The following is a 21,844-nucleotide window of genomic DNA, read 5'->3' as shown; positions in this document are numbered from 1 at the left end:
TGGCATGGAGCAGGGGTGGGATGCTGTGCACTGAGTGGTGAACGAGTCTGCCTGCTGGTGCCCAGCTGAGTGTGGGACATTTAGGGCACCCCAACTGAAGGCTAAGCTACCTCCTCCTGGACCTAAGGTGATCAGGGATTTTGTCTGTACATAGAATTGAGTGGACTGTAATGGAAGCTCTTGTGTGTCAGGGAGTCGGAGGTGCACAGAGTGCTGGGGAATGATGGGCTCATGGTGGGGACCGAACCGTGTTGGCTGCTGGAGCTGTGAAGAAGACACTGGAAGGCTATTGCTGCTGCATGTCTGGGGGGGGCCTGAGGCTGCTACAGGTCAGCAGGCTGGCAGTCAAGGAGAAAACGGGGATGCAAAGCAGGGAAGAGCAAGGGCAGGCTGGAACCTGCAAAGACAAAGCAGAACCCACGAAAACCAAGTGGATTCTGGGGGGATGAACTGGAACCTGCACAGGTGTCACCATCCTGACGGTGCAGGTAACTTGTGGAAGAAGCTGGCACCCTTGGCCATGGATCTGTACATGTGCCTGCCCCAGGATGTGGAGAAGCTGACTCATGATGTGGAGAAGCCGAAGGAGAAGATCCAGGCAGGAGTTAAATGTGCTGAGGGCACCTGTGAGGTTGAGCAGAAGATCAGCTGGGCTGTTTTTAAGCAGAAGCAGGCCTTTGACCTTCAGACCCAGAAAGTGGCTGCGTCCTTCTGCCTTGCAAGTCTCTTTCCATTTCTTCTGTGGCCAGCCCTAACCCAGAACCAAACATGGTGGGGCATTCTGGGAAACGTCAGTAGATTCAGCTAAGCCAGCACGGTGCAAGGCCACACATACCATCTCTCAACTGCATTATTCACACTCATGTAGCTATAGGTGTTTAAGTATTTTATCATAGGAGCCTTTGGAAAGAGCCTTTTTAGTGAAACACACTGAAGTTTGTTTTTTTCAGAGACAAGGTCTTGCTCTGTTGCTCAGGCTGGAGGGCAGTAGCACAATCATAGCTTACTCTAGCCTCCAACGCCTGGGTTCAAATGATCCTCCCACCACAGTCTCCAGAGTAGCTGGGACTACAGGCACACATCACCATGCTCAGCTAATTTATTTTTATTATTTTATTTTTAGAGATGTGGGTCTTGTTTTTTTGCCTATGCTGGTCTCGAACTTCTGGGTTTAAGTGATCCTCTCACTTTGGCCTTCCAAATTGCTGGGATTAATTACAGTGCCCAGCCCCGACTGAAGTTTTGACTGGTAAGAAAAGATAAAGTAACTAACTTGGCCCCTCATGCCAACACTTTGTGGCCAGTAAATTCTGTTATTTATTTTTGTTGTTGGAGAAAAGAGGAAGGGAAAGAGAAGGACAAAGATTGTAGTAGAAATAAAGATTTCTGTTGAATCTTGAATTGGGTTTAAAAAGCTTCCTTCCATTCTGAGTGCGTGGGAGATTGAAGTCTAGGTGGCTTTAGCCCAGTGTTTAATATTGAAATGTCTGCAGAGTGGGTGCAGTGAGCTTGCAGGTACAGGAGGTGGGGAAGTGAGTCCCTGCTGAGCTTAGAGTTTCTAGAGAAGATGAAAATTGATCAAAAGAAGCTGGAAATCCATTTTTTTACATGAAGTCTTAGTAATTAAATATTCTAGATATGCTTTTTAAAGTATTTTTATAAATATAGGTGTGCTTTTAAAAAGTATATATTCTACAGTTATTTTGAACGCATCAAAATGTATCTGTAAATTCAAATTTGCTGATCATAATGTTTGAGTTGTCTGTATTTTTCTTGAGTTTTTTGTTTATACTATCAGTGAGAAAGGTATGTTCAAATCTCTATATGATGAAGATTTGTCCATTTCTCCACTTCCATCTGTGAAATTTTGCTCCATAGATTTTGATCCTATGTTAATAGCTACATAAAACTTTAGAGCTGCTATATTTTTCCAAATCTTTATGTCATTTGAAATATCCCTCTCTTCTAGCTCTAGCTATGCTTTTCACCTTGAAGTCTGCTTTTATCTTAGTAGAGAGACTCCAGTTTCCTCTGGGTTAGTGTTTGCATGGCAGATCTTTTGCCATCTTTTTATTTGTCATCTGTCTTTGCAGTTGTCCCATCTTCTTATGCTTGATTATTTTGGGTGGTGCCCTGGACACATATTTGAAAACATAATTTGAGGATGAGGAGGATGTTATCTCCCAAACTCCAAAAGGGAGTTTCCTTTTCTTCTACCAGGTGTCTGGAGGTACTTGATATCTGAGATTGTCATGATTCCAAGCTGAGTTGCAAACCCCTCAGGGCTGCCCTGTGGAATCCTAACACAGAGCCAAAGGGTGTATGAGGGCCTTTTGCTCTTGCAGAGCCTTAGACCTCAATCCTTGTCACTCTGGCCCTGTGATGTTGGAAAAAGACAGTTGCTTAACCATCAACTGTCCCTTCCAGAGTTGACAGAAGCCCCGGGAGTAAAACATCCTATTGCAGGGCTCGTCTGCTTGGGCACTGTCTTCCCCTATATGGTGGCTTAGCAGTTATTAACTATTACGTCATTGCATTAGCTTTCTTTCTTTTTTTGAGACATAGTCTCACTCTATTGCCCAGGCTGGAGGGCAATTGTGTGATCTCAGCTCATTGCAACCTCCACCTCCCAGGTTCAAGTGATTCTCCTGCCTCAGCCTCCCAAGTAGCTAGGATTATAGGCATGCATCACACGCCCATCTAGTTTTTTGTATTTTTAGTAGAGACGGGGTTTTGCAATGTTGGCCAGTCGGGTCTCAAACTCCTGGCCTCAAGTGATCCATCTGCCTTGGCTTCGCAGACTTCTGGGATTATAGGCATGAGCCACTGCACCAGGCCTGCATTAGCTTTCTGCTACTTTCAAGCATATTTGCAAAATATTTTGTCTGCCATTTCTAGCTGCCCTTAGTGGGAGAGTTGATTCAAGTTTCCTAGTCATCCTCCTTTACCAGAAGCAGAAGTTCGTTGTTTATTTTCTATAGGAAAAACTCCTTTCTCTGGCATAGTTAACTAGCATTTTCTTTATGATTTAATGTTTTGCTTCAAAAGCTGATGGTTATGGAATATTGAAAGTTTACTGCATAATTTTTAATAGAACACATAGTGTAATTCTGGACACATTAAACACAGTATAATTCTGTAGTTGTTAAAGAGGGGTGATTTTATAAAAGTTGGAAATACTATGCTACAAAGAGTTCTCATATTTAATAATATATTTTATCTTAATCTCACTTATTTTTACAAAGCTTACAGATATTGTACATCACAGTAGACACTTGAAATGGTAAGTTTTTATTATCTATAATACGTGTATTAGTCTGTTCTCACATTGCTATAAAGACATACTGGAGACTGGGTAATTTATAAAGGAAAGAGGTTTAATTGACTCACAGGTCCACATGGCTGAGGAGGCCTCAGGAAACACAACCGTGGCAGAAGGGGAAGCAAGCACTTTCTTCACAGGCAGCAGGAGAAAGTGTGAGCATGTGAAGAGGGAACTGTCAAGCACTTAGGAAACCATCACGTCTCATGAGAACTCACTCACTATCACGAGAACAGCATGGGAGAAACCGCCCCCATCATCCAATCACCTCCCACCAGGTCCCTCCCTTGACACGTGGGGATTATGGGAATTATAACTCAGGATGACATTTGGGTGGGGACACAGAGCCAAACCATATCAATATGTTAGCAAATATTAATTTTAACAAAAATATTAAGACAGGAGCAATTTGCTCAAGAGACCTATTGTATATCATGATGACTAAGTTAATAATAATACATAGTATATTTGAAAATTGCAGGCTGGGCGCAGTGGCTCACGCCTGTAGTCCCAGCACTTTGGGAAGCTGAGGTGGGTGGATCACTTGAGGTCAGGAGTTCAGGACCAGCCTGGCCAACATAGTGAAACCCCATCTCTACTAAAAATACAAAAATTAGCCGGGCATGGTGGCGGGCACCTGTAATCCCAGCTACTCAGGGGGACGAGGCAGGAGAATTGCTTGAACCCAGGAAGTGGAGGTTGCAGTGAACCGAGATTGTGCCACTGCACTCCAGCCTGGGGACAGAGCAAGACTGCATCTCAAAAAAAGAAAAAAGAAACAAAGGAAATTGCTAAGGGAGTAGATTTTAAGTGTTCTTACCACAAAACAATAAGCATGTGAGGTAATACAAATGTTAAACAGCTTGATTTAGCCACTCTACAATGTATACATATATCAAAACACCACATTGTAAGCCATAAATATATACAGTTTTGTCAATTAAAATATAAGTAAATAGAAATTAAAAATATAAAATTTAACCAAAATGCTTAATGATCTGACAAAGGAACAAGGACTCTAGCTTAATTGGGAAAGTCAGTCTTGAACAGAGAGCTTGGAGCCCTGCTGTCCTGGGGCATTCACAGGGCAGGAAGCACCCCCGTGGGGAGGATCTGGTGGAGACGGGGCTGCCCGCTGGGCTCTGGGTCCCAGCCACAGGGCCTCACCACGCTCGACAGGGAATGTCACCGGCAGCCGCAGATCCCTGCGTGAAATCGGCAGGGCGCCACTTCATCAGCAGTTCCTTTTACTGTTAGCCTGGGAATTTCTGAATGAAACACACATGGAGGACATCTGTTTTCCAGGTTTCTGTGTCAGAGCAGTGAATATGGTGATTTTGTTTGAGAAAGGAAAAAGAGAAAGCCAGATATGAGCTCAATTTTGAGAGCCTGGTCATGTTTCTGTATCACTGAGTTTGCTCCTATAATATTTACTCCTTTGAGAGTGATTTTTTTTTTTCAATTAAATGAATGTGTTAGGCAATTTCAACTCATGATGTTTCTCTAGCCTAGGACTCTCCGTGAACCACAGACAGACCCATTTTATCCATCTGCCTTTTAGACATCTCCACTTAGATGCTGGCCACCGCAGACTCAGCATGCGCCCCACCCAAGTCATATCTCCCCTAACCCTTGTCCTCTTCTGACTCTTTGTCCCCTCTCCCTGAGATGAAGCAAGCCTTAAGTGCTTTCCCCACAGTGCATGAGGGTCCCTTGTGCTCAGAGTGCAGGTGCCGTAGAGGTCGTTTGAACAGGCCCATCAAAGTACCCAGACACCTGTGGATGAGCTGCTTGCCAAACCAGAGGGAACTATGCACAAAACTCCACTCTTTTGGGTCATCATTATTATTTTTTTTGAAACAGTATCTCACTCTTTCACTCAGGCTGAAGTGTGGTGGCATGATCTTGGCTCACTGCAGCCTTGACCTCCCAGGCTCAAGCAATCCTCCCACCTCAGCCTCCTGAGTAGCTGGAACTACAGGCACAACTACCATGCCCAGATAATTTTTGTATTTTTTGTAGAGATGGGGTCTTACCATGTTGCCCAGCTGGACTTGAATTCCTAGGCTCAAGCGATCCTCCCACCTTGGCCTCCCAAAGTGGTGGGATTACAGGCGTGAGCCACTGCACCCAGCCAACTCCACTCTTGTAATACAGAGACATTGTTAAGGGTCTACAGAAAGTCATTCATTTCATATTCCATATTCCAATTAAACATTGTATTTAAATAAAGGTAACAGGGTACTCCCTTCCTCATTCCTCCCTGTCCTTCCTAATACTTGTCCCTGGAACATTCTCTGGGGCCTCAGCTGCCACTCTCTCCACCAGCCATCCTCATAATGTCTTGACTAAAGAACAGACCCTTCTGGGCCATTCTCATTCAGAGGGACAAAAATGATTTCTCTGACCAAGAACTTTTCCAGATAAATGGAGACTAAAGGAATACAATCACTAAATGCAACACGTGATCCTACATTGGGCTCCAGACCAGATAAAGGACATTCCTGGAACAACTGGCAAACTTTGGATGAGGACTGAAGATGAGCAATTTTTAATAATGAATAATAATGTTGTGTCCATGCCTATTTCCTGATGCTGCTCATTATACTGTGATTATGCAAGATGATGTCCTTGTTTTTAGGAAATCACACTAAGTCTCTAGAGATAAGGTGGCATTGTGCCTGCAACTTACTCAAACATTTCAAGAAAAATGTAAATGTGTGTGTTGGCCCACATGGGTTTGAACTGTGTGTGTTTGCACACACATGGAGGGAGAAAGGACGAACGATAAATCAAAGTAGTTAATTGCTCGCATTTGACCCATCTTGAAAGGCATAGAAGAAGTCTTTGTACCATTTTCCCCACATCTTTGCAAGTCTTATATTATTTCACAATAAAAGGTTTAAAAAAAAAATCGGCTAGGCGCGGTGGCTTATGCCTGTAATCCCAGCACTTTGGGAGGCTGAGGTGGGTGGATCACTTGAAGTCAGGAGTTCAAGATCAGCCTGTCCAACATGTTGAAACCCTGTCTGTACTAAAAACACAAAAATTAGCCAGGGGTGGTGGCGGGTGCCTGTAATCCCAGCTACTCGGGAGGCTGAGGCAGGAGAATTGCTTGAACCCGGTGGGGCGGAGGTTGCATTGAGCTGAGATCACGCCATTGTGCTCCAGCCTGGGAGACAGAGTGAGACTCTGTCTTTAAAAAAAAAAAAAAAAAATCTTAACAGGTAGGAAAACTAACCAGGTAGTGACCTCTGAACTTGAAGTACTTCTGGGCCTCTCAGGTGCAGTCTGCTCTGAATTCAAGTTCTACTGTTGAGTTTCCAAAGTGGCTGAGCTCTCTGCTTCTTTCAAGCCGTATTCTCCAAATTCCCCTCACCTGGCTAAACAGACAATATGTCTTCCTCTCCTGGTGAGGTCTCCCGGTGACCTGAGAGGTCATATCTATACCTACTCCCCATTTTTCATGTAGAAGCTTGCTTTCCTCTTTGATATCTCACTAGGTTCCACTTTTTCTCTCTACTAAAAGAGCCAAAGGCTGGGTTTATCCATTGCAACGTGTATCAGTCAGGATCTGTGCAGTAGGTCATGCCACACTAACAAACTGCCCCTGAAGTTCAGCTTACTTAACTTTGTTGATGATAACTTTTGAGTTGATTTCTCACTCATGCCACATATCCAGCATGGCAAGTGAGGGCATATCTGTGTTCATTGTAGTCACTTAGGAGCTCTGGGTGATGGAGGCACCATCTTGTCTCATGCTTCCAAAATCACCACAGCAGATGAAAATGAGTGTGGTGCATTACTCACTGACTCTTTAAAGTTTCTTTCTTTCTTTCCTTCCTTCCTTTCTTTCTTTTTCCCTTCCTTTCCTTTGCTTTGCTTCCCTTCCCTTTCTCTATCTCTCTCTCTCTTTCTCTCTCTCTTTCTCTTTCTTTCTCTTTCTTATACAGGGTCTCATTCTGTTGCCTATGCTGGTATGCAGTAGCTCCGTCTCACTGCAACCTCTGCCTCCTGGGTTCAAGCAATACTCCTGCCTCAGCCTCCCGAGTAGCTGGGATGACAGGCATGCACCACCAAACCCAGCTAATTTTTATGTTTTTAGTAGAGACAGGGTTTCACCATGTTGGACATGCTGGTCTTAAACTCCTGGCCTCAGTTGATCCGCCTCCCTCGGCCTCCCAAAGTGCTGGGATTACAGGCGTGACCCACTGCACTTGGCCATAATGTTTATTTTCAAAAGAGACAAGTGATTTCCACTCCCATTTCATTCGCCCTAAAGTTCAATCCTACGTTGTGTTTGTGAGAAGGAGAGATAGAAATGCATTTGTCACAGCCCTGATGATTGTCACAGCACTCAAGCTCAGCAGTTAACCTGATTTCGACAGTGAAACTTAGCATAGCAGCAAAAGAGGCATGCCCACAAGAAGCAAGGATGCTGAGGACCACCAGGGCCCAAGTTAGAATTACAGATTGGCCAAGCGTTACCTGAGCATCTCCTCCTCTGACAGGCGGCCCTGATCTGCTCTGTGTGTGCTCCCACTGTGACCTGCACGGGCTTCTGTCTTCCCACCCTAGTATGCTTTCACTCTTATTTTCTCATAATTTTCTGTATTGTTAGGTAGATGGATTTTACATGCACCACAGATGTTTACTGAATGTGCATATCAATAGAAGACACCAATTATTTGCAATAGAAGGCACTGCACTAGGTTCTGGGATATAAGAACAAATAAGACATTGGTTCTGCTCTCATGACATTTCCTGGCCTGCCATGAAGACAGAGAGGAAAACAGACATTTTACATTGAGAGAGTAGAGCTCAGCACAGCTGACCTATTTGGGAAAGCAAGAGGGTGGCAAGAGGAGGGGACGACATGGGAGAGAGCTGTTCTGCACCACACTGGACAAACACTGTCCAGGTTCTCCATCCGTCATTCTCACCAGCCAATGGTGGGATTAGAAGTCAGGGTTTAGAGGCTACTGATGTGTCCTGTTTTTGCAAACAAGAAATACTTATTAGACATCTGCTACAATAGTAAAGGCTAATTCTACTTACATTTAAGTAACACTTTATAATTCAGGTACCCCTGGAAATCATGGCTCGTTTTACAAATGAGGACACTGAGGCAGGTAACTTGTTGGGGTCATTAAAAGTCCCAACTACACTGTTTAGAACTCAGGGTCCTGATTCCCAGGCCAGCACACTTTCCAGTAATCCATCCTGCCTGGACCTTGTTTGAGATCCTACCTGCCTGAAGGTCCTACAGTCTCCAGGAAGAGTTTACATTCACTTTCCTGACAGGTGAAGGGAAAAGTCACATCAATTCAATCACAGTCCTTGGTTAGGATGAGCCAAGTGGATGTGTAAGATCCTCCTTTTCTCTGGCTTGCTGTTGGATAATTATAAGGATGAACAACGCACAATAAAAGTGACTTTTCAGGAGGTACCGTCTACACTTGAGATCCCAGCTACCAAGCAGATGCTTTGCTGACTCACAGCTGCTGGTGTAGCCGGCCCTCCATGGTGATGTAACTGCTGTGGGATGCAGAAATATGGGAGGGGGAATAAGAGCCTGGGGTCCTGCTTCTCTCGCCAGGATTCACTTGTCTGCTACGACTTGCAGCCAACGAAAGGATGCTGAGTCTCTGGGGCCAACACGTGGAAATGTTGTGGCTGCAGGCCAACCTTATCTTTCCCATTTTCTGAGGTTTGGAAAGATTTCTGGCTCATGCTAGCCTCCCATTGATTAAATGAGATAATGTATGTAGAGGCCTTGGCACATAGTACATAGCCAATAAATGGTAACCACTGTAATAGTAATAATTACAGTAATAATGGCCTTAATTACTGTAGTAACAGAGCAATAATTATTTAATAATCATAGTAATAATAAATATGATAATATAATAATCAGTGGTGTGGGGAGAGTAGTGCATTGGGAGGGAGGCTCCCAGTGGGAAAGAGTTGTATCAGTGATGCAAGACAATGAAAAGCAGACTGTGTGGGAATGTGCTGTACTTTCCCTACAATTTTGCTGGCAAGCTAAAACTGCTCTAAAAAGTAAAGTCAATTATTATTAATATTTTTTTTTTTTGGAGACAGAGTCTCGCTGTGTTGCCAGGCTGGAGTGCCTTGGCACCATCTTGGCTCACTGCAACCTCCGCCTCCTGGGTTCAAGTGATTCTTCTGTCTCAGCCTCCTGAGTAGCTGGGATTACAGGCATGCACCACAATGCCCAGCTAATTTTTGTGTTTTTAGTAGAGATGGGGTTTCACCATGTTGGCCAGGCTGGTCTTGAACTTTTGACCTTGTGATCTGCCCGCCTCGGCCTCCCAAAGTGCTGGGATTACAGGCATGAGCCACCGCAGCTGGCCAGTGTTTGTTTTTTTTTTTTAAATGAAAGAACAAAATCCCAGACTGATGATTAGTTGTTATTGTGTTTCAGTTCTCTAAAGACAGGGTGCCTCCTTATTGCCTGTACCAGGTGGACCGGTTTCCACCGCCCAAACCTTGGTGTGCCATTTTTAAATGGCCTCATTGGCTATGCAGATACTCAAATGAGTCATATGTTAATGAAGAAGTAAAGTTTCCTGGTAGGATGAAAGCTCCAGTGACTCTTTATTCACCACTGGGTGTTGTTGAATGGTGGCAAAACTGGCCCAGGACATGGCGGGGCACAGAAGCTTCAGGTCTTGGGCTGCTGGTGGCTCTCTCCACGGAGCTAAGCAGCCACCTCATCTCCACTCAGCATGGCTGCAGTGGGTGTCTTGGCTGTGAGCGGCCCCTGGGAGGGTGCCCACCACGCCCCATGCCTAGTGAGAGCTCTCCAAATCCACAGACCAGGTCAAGACTTGTACCAACATTGCCAATGAGTTGGCTTCTCTTCCTTTGCCTGATGCAAGGTTCTCTTTCCTTTGAGTAGGAAAATGCCCAGATAATCAGAGAAGTGGAAGTGGACAAGGTCTCCATGCTCTCCAGGGAGCAGGTGGAGGCCATCAAGCAGCTCTGGCAAGATCCAGGCATCCAGGAGTGTTACGACAGGAGGAGGGAGTACCAGCTGTCGGACTCTGCCAAATAGTGAGTACAGAGCCCAGCCTGGCTGCCCGCGGTGCTTTCAGGCAAGCTCGGCCATACTTCAAAGAAGCTTCTCGCTGAACGCTGCTGAAATGCGGTGCACAGCGGCAGCGCTACCTGCCTTCGCTTTCCCGTATCCCTCCTGACCTCTTAGTGCCATCTCTCACCACCTCCTAAAGCCCTTGGTCACTCTGTGGATCACAGACCTCTCTTCCTGCCGACACCCACCTGTTCTTGCTGTGTTCTAAGCCTGTCGTTTTCAATGAGACTCAATCAAATCTGAGGTCCCTTAAGTGGGACTGATCTCCTTTGGAGTGCTGAAATTATCTGATTTAAACAAGAAATACTCTTGCTTTTGGCTTCTACTTTCCTCCTCTCTATACCCCTCTGCCTTTCTGGTTTCCCCATCAGAAGACAGCAGGTCCAATTGCCCTAAAATCTAAAGTCAAGTTTAGAGCAGCGGGGCCGTGGACCCATCAGCTGCTGATCTGGTGCTGCCCTCTAGTGGCACAGATAGGAGGCTGCGCTCGCAGCATACACAGGAAGCTCAATCCTTTGTTTATTGGCTGCCTGCGAAGGCCTACACACTGTATTTTGGATCCATACAGCTCAACTTTTAATTCATTAATCCTTGAAGGTAAAAAGATTTCTATTTAGATGTCCCAGCATGCAAACTGTCCCATAGAGATGACAGATTTTCACTTTCTTAGGCATTTCCTGTTCACATCTGTAATCCCAGGGACTTGGGAGGCAGAGGTGGGAGGATTGCGTGAAACCAGGAATTTGAGACTAGCCTGGGCAGCAGAGGAAGACCTCGTCTCTGCAAAAATTACAAAAATTAGCTGGGCAGCTACTCGGGAGGCTGAGGCGGGAGGATGTCTTGAGCCTAGGAGGTTGAGGTTGCAGTGAGCCATGATTACACTCTTGCAGTACAGCCTGAGTGACAGAGTGAGACTCTGTCTCAAAAAAAAAAGAAAATGTAAATAAATAAATAAATAATAATATCCCAGGGCAATGCCTCCTCAGTCTGGTCACCGGGCAAATAGTTTGATATGGGTCCTTCTTAAAGTGGCAATAACTCCTGCTTCTGCAGCTCAGCTCTTTCACACCTGTCCCGTATCATCTTCCATCCTCTGAGGGCTCAGAAATCCCTTCCCCAGATGTACCTCCTTCCCTTTGGGTGCCACTGTCACCCTCTGAGCAGGCATTGAGCTGGACAAGGCATTGGGCAGGAAAGGAAGCCAGAAGTGTCACCTCCTGTGGTTTCAATGGGCTTCATTTTTGGTGTTTATCCCGGGTTGAGAATTGAATGTCATTAATCCAGGTTGGCATAACCAATCTAAGTACAGGAATGTTTAGGTGCAAAAAAGCATCAAGGCAGGAAAATAAAGAAACCCCACTGAGGTGTTAGATCAGCATAGAGAGGTGGAAGAAAGAAAGAGCGCCATGGAGGAGGGCTTGCCTTTGACAGCTCGAGGAGCCAGGAACAGGTACGATGTTCCTGAGCCATACCTGAGGTGGCCTGAGTTACCTGCCTCTGTGAAGTCCTGGGGATTGGCTAGGGCTCTTGATGTAGATCCATTTGGAAAAGACCCACCAGACCTGCTACAGAATTCAATGTAACCCTGAAAACCATGGGGGCAAGGCCACTGACATGGACGAGGGGCGTGGCTAGGGTGGTGGTCAGAGCTGTCACAAAGAAAACAGCCTCTCGTAAACCCAGTCGCCCAACCTTCCAAACCGGCAGGACTCAAGGCACTTGCACGTTTTCTCCATCTGGGCCAGCGGTTTTCAACCCCTCAGCTAGAGATGTCTGCTGATTGGACAATGTGATGAGTGTTTGTGATGCGCCAGGCACTGTGGTAAGGGCTGCAGGTATTATACAACCAATGCTCTCTGCTCTCAGGGAATATACAGTTTGGTGGAGCAACTCAGGTGTAAATCAAATAATTACACATCAAAGTACAGCAAAAACAGTGATAAGCCCTGGGACTGTATCTGGGCAGGGAGGTGGGTTGTGGAAGGCTGCCCCAGAGCTTTGCTTCTGGAGCTGAAGGCATATGGTGAACAGGGTTTGCCTGTGACCTCTTGGTTAGCCTGCATGCGGACCTGCTCAGCCCCTGATGCGGTGCTGGGACAGGGCAGGGCCGACCTCAGCATGCAGCGGGCTCTGCATCTCCAACTCTTTTGTTAGCGAGGGCCTGAGTTACAGTTATTTTACCTAAAAATGTCTTTTAGAAAGGCCTTAAAGTTTTTTTTTTTTAAAGGATTCTCTTACTACAGAAAAAAAAAATATGTTTTAAGCTCAGGGCTTCAATATATGGCCAAAAATAAGTTAAGGCAAGTTTTGGGTTATTTTAGGAGATGTAGTTTCCCAGTGTCTTCAACAGGAAAACTTTTTCTTGTTGCTGTTGTTTTGAATTTCTCCTCGGCCTGTTTTACGCCTGTGTATTTTCTTAGAAACTATTTAATTCATTGAGCAAAGCTTTAGAGAACAGCATCTCCATTATATAATGTTCTTGGACAAGGGTAAGTGGGAGAGAGAAGGGCCTCTGGAGGGAGGATGACAGATGGGGCGTTGGAGAGAGCCATTTCCAACATCCTGGTCCTTCCAGCCCCACTGTCTCCCTCGCCGGTCAAATAGAAGCGATAGAGCTTAGAACCCAGGAGGAAGAGACGGAGTGTTCTGCAGATGTCCCAGAAGGCGCATGAAAGTCCTTCTGACCCATATTGTCTTCAAAACAGTCGTAGGAAGGATGGAGAAGCCTGGCCTGGCACTGGCTCTCAGGAAAGTCATTGATGGAATTCGTGTGTCTGTGTGGGGCTCACTGTGAGTGGGGGGTGACTTCCTTTGAGTAGGATGGACATTTCTCCCTGCTCTAAAAGGAGAGTCAGTTCCTCGTTCTCTAATATACAGTTACCTGACTGACATCGACCGCATCGCCACACCATCATTCGTGCCTACCCAACAAGATGTGCTTCGCGTCCGAGTGCCCACCACCGGCATCATTGAGTATCCATTTGACTTGGAAAACATCATCTTTCGGTAAGTCTGTCTCCCTGATGTACCATGAAGAATCTGCCCAGGCTTGGAAGTCCCCAGGTGGATTCTTAAACGTGTTATTCCTAAGCAGGGATTATATCTCTTAGGACAGAGTGACCCTCTCTGCCAAGGGTATTTAGAATTGTGGTAGGTAGTTCTCAACCCTGGAATGGAGAGGAAGTCACCTTCCTGTTACCCTTGGAGAAGAAGGGTTTCCCTACTGGAAACTGGAATGATTCTTATGTGTAACACACACTCATACACACACACACACACACACACAAATGTATACTTCCGTATCCCACAAATTGAATGTAGTGATTATCGATGTTTTTTCCTTAAAGATGAATAATATTTCCTTTCTCCTCTATTTCCTTCTCCAAGATTTATCCTTAGAAAATTAAGGATACAAAAAATGTGTATGAAAACTATGAAGAATAATATATACAAACTAACAGCTGTGTAAAAATGTATGCATTTCCACTTACAAATATAGGAAATACTTTTAGGATGACTTCAGTGAATCTTCACTGCATTTAGTTATGGTAAAAAATGAATAATAATATAGGGCATATATGTAGCACTGCACATTTCAAAGCACTTTTATATCCACTATTTCCCTTGTTCCTCCTAACAATTATCACACACGATTTTCTAGTTGAGACAACACATCAGTCCTCCCACATCTGGGTCCTGTCTGATCCCCAGTTATAGCTCAGTGCATCTCTATCCAGAATTGCTGTGTTTGGGAAGCCCTCAGGTCCAGCCCCTCAAACATGTCCCCCATCTATATTAGCATATCCTTGATTTTAATAGTAGCCCCCTGTGCCTGTGTGCACATGAATTTCTCTAAACCTTTTCACAATTAACTGCTTTTTGCAATGTCCAAAACCTCTCAGACTCCCAAGGATTTTGTTTATTCATTTTGTTTTAAAAAATACTTTTATTTCTTCTAAGTTTATCCTTCTTGGACTGCGATGAATGGGTTTTGCATTACTTTCTAGAGTCTGGTGAATGGGTTTAACATCATCCACCAGTGAAATCTATTACTTTACAACTCAGAGCACCTCTCCCAGTGGGATATTTCTGGCTGAAAAATTCCGATCTTTGAAATTGAGGCCTTTATAGAATGACTTCTTCAAGCTCAACCTTTTGACAATTGCAATTGCAATGTCCTGTTTCCAGATCGGTTCCCTGCTGTGATAGCCAGCCGTGAACATTGTGGGAGTGGCTGCACCTCCAGGACATGGTTCAAGAACAGTATTGAATTTTTCGTTTTCCTTCCTGCACTTTTCCAGACAACAGTTCTGGGTGGTTGGCCTGTGGGCCACCTAACCACAATGACCCAGTGCCTTCAGGGACTGGTGTGTGTGTGTGGTGGGGTGGTGATGTAGGGGTGGGTGGGGGTTACTTGGCAGCTGTATCTGGTCCATTATGTATTTTCTTTGGCTCACTTGGTGTTACTAAAAAACGTTTGAGCTAACACATTGGATACCTTGTTTCTCTTGAAAAGGCAGAGACTGTGGTCATGGCGAGCCTGCGTCTTGTTCTGCAGAGCTTGGCTGCAGGTATGCGGCAGGCTTCCCTGTAGACAGGGCACCCGGCTGTTGTGCCGTGTATGTTTTGTACTTTGGGGAGCCCACTTGGCTCATTCCCATAAACTGCCTGATTCTTGGAGCATTTGAGCTTGTGATCCCTGGGCTAGGAGTTGCTGAAATTTTTCCCAAAGACACAGGTAGAGGCTTTGGATTTCTGTACTGGACAGAGGACACTTGTAGGTTTTTATAGGGAACAAGAGGTGGCATCCAGGGAATGCAGAAAGGATTTACAGGTAAATTAGAGGCGCCACAAAAACAGAATAGGCTCGGGTCCTGAAGCCAGCCTGGGGGACCCGGAAGACAGCTGGCCGCTGCGTCCCTCTTGAGTCTGGTATCCAGGGATTCTACAGTGGTTGTCACAGAACCCAAGTGAACGTTTGCGTTTTCTGTCTGGACACTGGTTAGCTTCCTAACCGGCAGGCTCCCAGATTCACCTCTGCATGTCTTCAGAAATGTCATTTACATTCTCTCCCTTCTTTGCTAGGAAACATCCAGTAGTCCCTCATTGCTTAAAGCAGCAGCATCAAACATTTTAAAACTTAGGACCTCTTTTCTCTCTTAGAAGTTATTGAGGACTCCAAGAGCACTGGTTTCCATGCTATAATAATTCATGTCCTTTTTCCCTGAAGTGTCATGTATTCCAACTTTTGAAGGATCTGTGTTTCTACACAACAGGATGGTGGATGTTGGTGGCCAACGATCGGAAAGACGGAAATGGATTCACTGCTTTGAGAGTGTCACCTCCATTATTTTCTTGGTTGCTCTGAGTGAATATGACCAGGTCCTGGCTGAGTGTGACAACGAGGTACGCTGGGCGGGAAGTTTGGGTAGCTGTGGAAGCCAGAGCCTATTCTGTGGTTTCTAAGAAGGCAGCCAGGTCAGGAAATAGACCCTCGTCATTAGGTCAAACAGTCTTGCTACTCAAAGTGTGACCTGTGGACCAGCAGCACAGGCATCACCTGCATGGCTTGTTAGAAATGCAGTCTTAATGAATAAACCCCGACCAACTACATCAGAATCTACATTTTAACAAGACCCCAGGTAATTCAAATACATATGAAAGGCTGAGAATCACGGGCCTGGAACCCGGGTTCTAAACTTGAATGCACACTGGAGTTTGCTGAGGGACTTAACGAAAACCTGGTGCCTGAGTCCAACCCCAGAGATTCTGAATGAGTTGGTGGTGAATGGGGCCTGAGTGGGGGGATTTTTAAAAAGCACCCCAAGTGAATCCACTGTGCTGTTAAGGTTGGAACCTATTCAAAAGCCTAGGTTCTCATCCTTGGTGGCACAGTGGAATCTCTTGGCGAGCTTTTTAAAAATGCCATCTCTTGGCCGGGCGCGGTGGCTCACGCCTGTAATCCCAGCACTTTGGGAGGCCGAGGCAGGCGGATCACGAGGTCAGGAGATCGAGACCATCCTGGTAACACGGTGAAACCCCGTCTCTACTAAAAAAAAATACAAAAAGTTAGCCAGGCGTGGTGGCGGGCGCCTGTAGTCCCAGCTACTCAGGAGGCTGAGGCAGGAGATTGGCATGAACCCGGGAGGCAGAGCTTGCAGTGAGCCGAGATCGCACCACTGTACTCCAGCCTGGGCAACAGAGCGAGACTCCGTCTCAAAACAAAAAAAAAAGAAAAAATGCCATCTCTTGGACTGAACACTAAAAATTCATATTTACTGGGTTTAGGTTGAGGCTTCTTTTGAGAGCCCACCAGGGATTCTACTGCACAACCAATGCCGAGCAGCACTATCTCTAAAACACTTTACCTGGGCACAGGCTTCCTAACCTCCATAGGCCCATGGTGCTCCCAAATTAGATCCCTAGTGGAACTGGGGTGGGCAGTGGTGCTAGATGCTTGGAGCTGTTCTGGGGCTGTCTGGGATTGCATCTGCCTTCACGTATCCTGGGAGGGACTCCCTCAGGGCAGCTGGGATGGATCCAGCCTGGTCACGCATGCATTGTCCCCTCAGAGTGGCCATAGCACTGGCTGCTTCCAATTCCATCAGTGGGAGCTGCCCTGAGAGTGAAGAGGACCCTCACAGCCACTTCTCTGTCAGGTTGGGGACAGTATCGGTGGAACACTCATGTCCTCCTCGTCATCTTTTCCCCTGAACTTGCATTAAGACCTCTTGACCTTTTAAAAAATGTCTTTTGTTTCCAAGGCGTGAAAGTAAATCAATAAAGGACTCAGTCCAGGATTAGGCAATAACTGAACAAATTGTATCTTGTATTTTTTGAGAGCAGACTTTTCTCTGAGGAGCATAGCTTATATTACCTAATTAGTGGAGGATTAACCCATTTAATTGTGTCATTGTGCAAAGAACGGAAATCTTGGCTGTCGCCCAGCTCTCTCAGTTGGAGATTTTTTTTTTTTTTTTAAAGGCAAGACATTCAGTTATCAATATAAAAAAAATAGCTCCAAATTTGTTTCAGGAATTATTTGTGACGTTCCTCAGGAAACTCAAAAGATTAGTAAGGTGCACAAGGGACCAGTATCTCAGCCCAAAGTGCTTAGAAATTAAACATTTTCTCTTCTCCTAAAAATCACAAAATATTTGGAGAAAAATTAAGTGGTTGCCGCTCCAGACTTTCCCCTCCTGGTTGTAGATGTGTATTATATCCACTCTGTATATTGTCTGGGAATTTTTCATACATTTTATTTCCTTGGAGATCATTATCGTTAAGATCATAATAATTTTAAAGCTTTAATACATTCCAGATCGTAATTCTCCCAATGTGTACTGAGTGGCAGAACAAGCCTGGGTGTCTGGAAGTTGGGGGGAAAGAGTGATTTATGGCATGTCCCTCGAGTGTGTGTGCTGAGCTTGGATGTTTTTCACTCTGATCCCTTCCCTCCCTACAGGGACGTTCTTGTTTCTTTCCTCTTAGAAATACTTGAGAAAGAGCAGAATGCTATCTAGAACAATTATTGTCAGAGATAAGATTTGTTTGTGCCCTGTCTGTTCTCAGTAAATTAGGAGCATTTAATATCTTCTTGCCAATGTCTAACATTTAGAAATTATCACTGTCTTTCTACATAACCTTCCCCAGGTCCCACTATTACATGGGCTTGGGAAAGTTATTTAAATGTTCTAAACAAAGCCAGGCGCGGTGGCTCACGCCTGTAATCCCAGCACTTTGGGAGGCTGAGGTGGGTGGATCACGAGGTCAGGAGATTGAGACCATCCTGGCTAACACGGTAAAACTCCGTCTCTATTAAAAAATACAAAAAATTAGCCGGGCGTGGTGGTATACACGTGTGCTCCCAGCCACTCAGGAGAATCACTTGAATGCAGGAGCTGGAGGTTGTAGTGAGCCGAGATCACGCCACTGTACTCCAGCCTGGGCGACAGAGCGAGACTCCGGCTCAGGAAAAAAAAAAAAAAAAGTTCTGAACAACAGTATGCTCACCCATCAAACGGGCCACTGCTCTGCTTGTAAAGTGTGGCACAGGGTGGGTTCCCAGTAGCACTGCCTCCTGTCTCTGCCAATGTCTAGCATTCCTAGGGGCAGTGGCCTTGCTGGAAGAGCCTTGTCACTTGACTGCTGAGGCCCGGTCTGGAAGCCTATAACCAACTGAAGTGGCCGTGTCAGGTCTGAAGCTGGCACTTCCCCACTTGGTAATCCCAACGATCACATGACACAGGAAACTTTTGTCAAACGTGGGTAGGAACCTTCCTTTTCCAAGTTGCACCAAAGCCTTTCTTATTTCCTTCCATGTGAGTTTTGGGCTGGAGAAGAGCTGGGATGCTACAGGAGAGGGGACCCAGAAGGGGATGTTTAGTAAGAGGCTTGGGGAGGGGCAAACAGAAGCAGGAGGCCTGTAGCCTGGGGCCCCACATGCTCACCAGCTTCAGCAGACAGTGGCCCAGAGACTGCGGCGGGGCAAGGGAAGAGACGGATGGACTGGCAATGTGCCATGTTGTTTCCAAAATATTTCCTTTCTACTTCATCCCAAGTCCCTTGTTTTTCACTTAGAATCGCATGGAAGAGAGCAAAGCCTTATTTAAAACCATCATCACCTACCCCTGGTTTCTGAATTCGTCTGTGATTTTATTCTTGAACAAGAAGGATCTTTTGGAAGAGAAAATCATGTACTCTCATCTAATTAGCTATTTCCCAGAATACACAGGTAAGTGTCTATCTTGTGGACAGTGTTTTCTGTGCTGATCTCGTCCACCTCCCGGGCATCAGTCCAGAGTTATCACGGCTCAAAGGGGCCTCCCTGGTCTGCCTGGAACAGCCTCTCCCCCGATTCCCACCTTCAAACAGAAGCTCTAGTTGCACCATTGTGTGTTTCCACCACAGCACCTCCACAGGTGCTTCCCTCAGTGCTTGGAATACCCTTACCAACTCCTTTCGCTGGCTCCATGTTGTTCTCCAAAACCCAGCAAAGGCCTCCCCTTCTCTGGGAGCCTTTCTGGCCTCCCCTGCCCATCTGGTCCACAGGAAGGGTGCCTCCTCCTTTCTGCTCCCTCGGCAGCCTAACCCCCGCTTGCTCTCTTGGCCACATCATGCTATGTCATATCCTCTGCTCACTCAGCTCTCTTTCCAGTCGGCTCCATGAGGGCAGAGACTCTGCTTGATTTATCTGTGCATTCCTCACGCCAGTCAGAGAACCTGGTGCTTCTTATGCGTATGTTAGAGTGTGGCATCCCTTTTCCCAGACACATGGTGGACTCATACATAACCTGTCCAAGGTAGGAGAGTCTCATGCCCTGTTGCTAATTGTTTCTGGTGCAGGAGGTCTCAAGCCTTAAGTTTGACACTGATATTTAGTGGATTCATGTTTTAGCACTCTTCTTTCCCCTTTTACTAACCATACTGGCTGTGTAGTATAGCACCCTCAAGCTTTAAAATCAGCCTGATGTTAGTTCCCACATTCTTCCTTTTATTTCTCCTAGACCAGAGCTGTCTGTTCGTATGTGTTAGCAAGGATTACTTCTCTTCAACAGTGGTCCAAGTCAGACAAATTGGGTCACTATGTTTAAACAAATCACCGTAAAGTGTAATTTTTAGATACCAGAGGACATTTTAAAATATGACTATTTTATGGGTTCATGATGAGATACCATAAAAATAATGCTCCAGGTAAACTGCTCCCTAGAAATAAAGATGGATCAAAGCAGGATCTCAAATAAGAACAAGAGTACATTAAAAAATGGTTCTTGGGGCCAGGCACGGTGGCTCACGCCTGTAATCCCAGCACTTTGGGAGGCCAAGGCAGGTGGATCACCTAAGGTCAGGAGTTTGAGACCAGTCTGGCCAACATGGTAAAACCCCATTTCTACTAAAAATACAAAAATTAGCTGTGTGTGGTGGCGCGCATCTGTAATCCCAGCTACTTGGGAGGCTGAGGCAGGAGAATTGCTTGAACCCCAGAAGTGGAGGTTGCAGTGAGCTGAGATCGCGCCACTGCACTCCAGCCTGGGCTACAGAGCGAGACTCCGTCTCAGAAAAAAGGTTCTTGGGAGGACATGGTGTTAAGTCTGTGTCTTTATTCCTCCAATTGCACTTGTGACTAGGACCGAAGCAGGATGTCAAAGCTGCCAGAGACTTTATCCTGAAGCTTTACCAAGATCAGAATCCTGACAAAGAGAAAGTCATCTACTCTCACTTCACATGTGCTACAGATACAGACAATATTCGCTTTGTGTTTGCTGCTGTCAAAGACACAATTCTACAGCTAAACCTAAGGGAATTCAACCTTGTTTAAAAGCTGCTGCCCACTCCTCCCCCATAACAGAAGATGTGATTTGCAAACTCCTTGTTTTATTTGCAAGTGCTTCTGACATCACCAGAGCCAGCCCCATGCCAGGAACTAAGGACGTCATGTAGATCGTGGGGACAGAGATGGGTGATGGAACTTGGAAGATATTTGAGTTTACCAACATACTTTAAAAGTCCTTACATCCCAAATTGTTTTTATAATTATTTTCTTGACTTTTGGCTATAAGATTTTGTGTAATTTTTGAATTTGGTGTTTTCTAGAATTTTTAAAAACCACTTTTAGTTTTAAATATGTTTAAAAATAGTGATTAAAATTATGTAAGCAAGGAGCCTGTTAGTTTATAGATCATGTCTTGAAGCTTCTAGAATTAATTTGGGTGACTTTTTTAGAAATAAGAATGTTAATGGGTTTGAAGCTTTTTATTAAATCTTGTAATTTAGAGCCATTTTTAATTGTGTTTCTTACCTCATGCTGAAGGGTGACTCCTTTAACATGCCACCAAAGATTTTTTTTTAAACACTTGGTTCTTTTTGTGTGTTAACTTTCTAAGCCAAATTAATGGATATACAAGTATATCTAATTTAGCTTTGCCACAGTTTGATCACCATGAAGCCAAAGCTGACATAGAGTAAATGGGCTCTAGATAGCATATATGTTGTATTGCTGAAAAATGTGTGTGTGTGTGTGTACATTTTTACCCCCAATGTATATGACCAGATCTTAAAAATGTATGAAATGGCTAAAAGTCCACATTGTTTGACAAATGTTATGTAACCCTGCCAAAGTTCTGATGGCCACCACAGATTTGCTGTTTGAATTATGTATGCTGTGCCTTTCTGAGGAGGCTAAGAATATACCATTCTGCTATTAGCACTGGGTTATGTTGTGTTTCTTAGAGCTCATGGTTGACTGATGGTTCTGCTCCTAAACAGAAAAATGCTGTGGCCTTAATAGTAACTCGGAAACTTTCCTAAGATTCCTCCTTTCAAGGCAAGTCTGTGTGCATCATCGTGTCATGCTGCAGTTCCCTCAGTAGCTGGCTGGGTCAAGCAGAAGGAGAATCCTCTGGGAA

At 45.2% G+C, this 21,844-nt stretch overlaps 1 protein-coding gene across 1 annotated transcript in view; it reads left to right on the top strand.

The window, feature by feature from the left end:
- GNA14 (G protein subunit alpha 14) overlaps window positions 1–21,642 on the top strand; it is a 228,654-nt gene extending 207,012 nt beyond the window's left edge. Inside the window, exons 3-7 of the mRNA XM_009244532.4 lie at window positions 10,248–10,402; window positions 13,317–13,445; window positions 15,716–15,845; window positions 19,020–19,173; window positions 20,567–21,642. Coding sequence (XP_009242807.2) covers window positions 10,248–10,402; window positions 13,317–13,445; window positions 15,716–15,845; window positions 19,020–19,173; window positions 20,567–20,757 — 759 coding nt within the window. The 3' untranslated portion in view covers window positions 20,758–21,642. The remainder of the gene's footprint in view (window positions 1–10,247; window positions 10,403–13,316; window positions 13,446–15,715; window positions 15,846–19,019; window positions 19,174–20,566) is intronic.
- Window positions 21,643–21,844: the final 202 nt, after the last annotated feature.

This window comes from Pongo abelii, chromosome 13 (genome assembly GCF_028885655.2).
Source record: "Pongo abelii isolate AG06213 chromosome 13, NHGRI_mPonAbe1-v2.0_pri, whole genome shotgun sequence".
Taxonomy (NCBI): Eukaryota; Metazoa; Chordata; class Mammalia; order Primates; family Hominidae; genus Pongo; species Pongo abelii.
The sequence above is the reverse complement of the archived record's forward strand: the minus strand, read 5'-3'. Positions and strand labels throughout refer to the sequence as shown.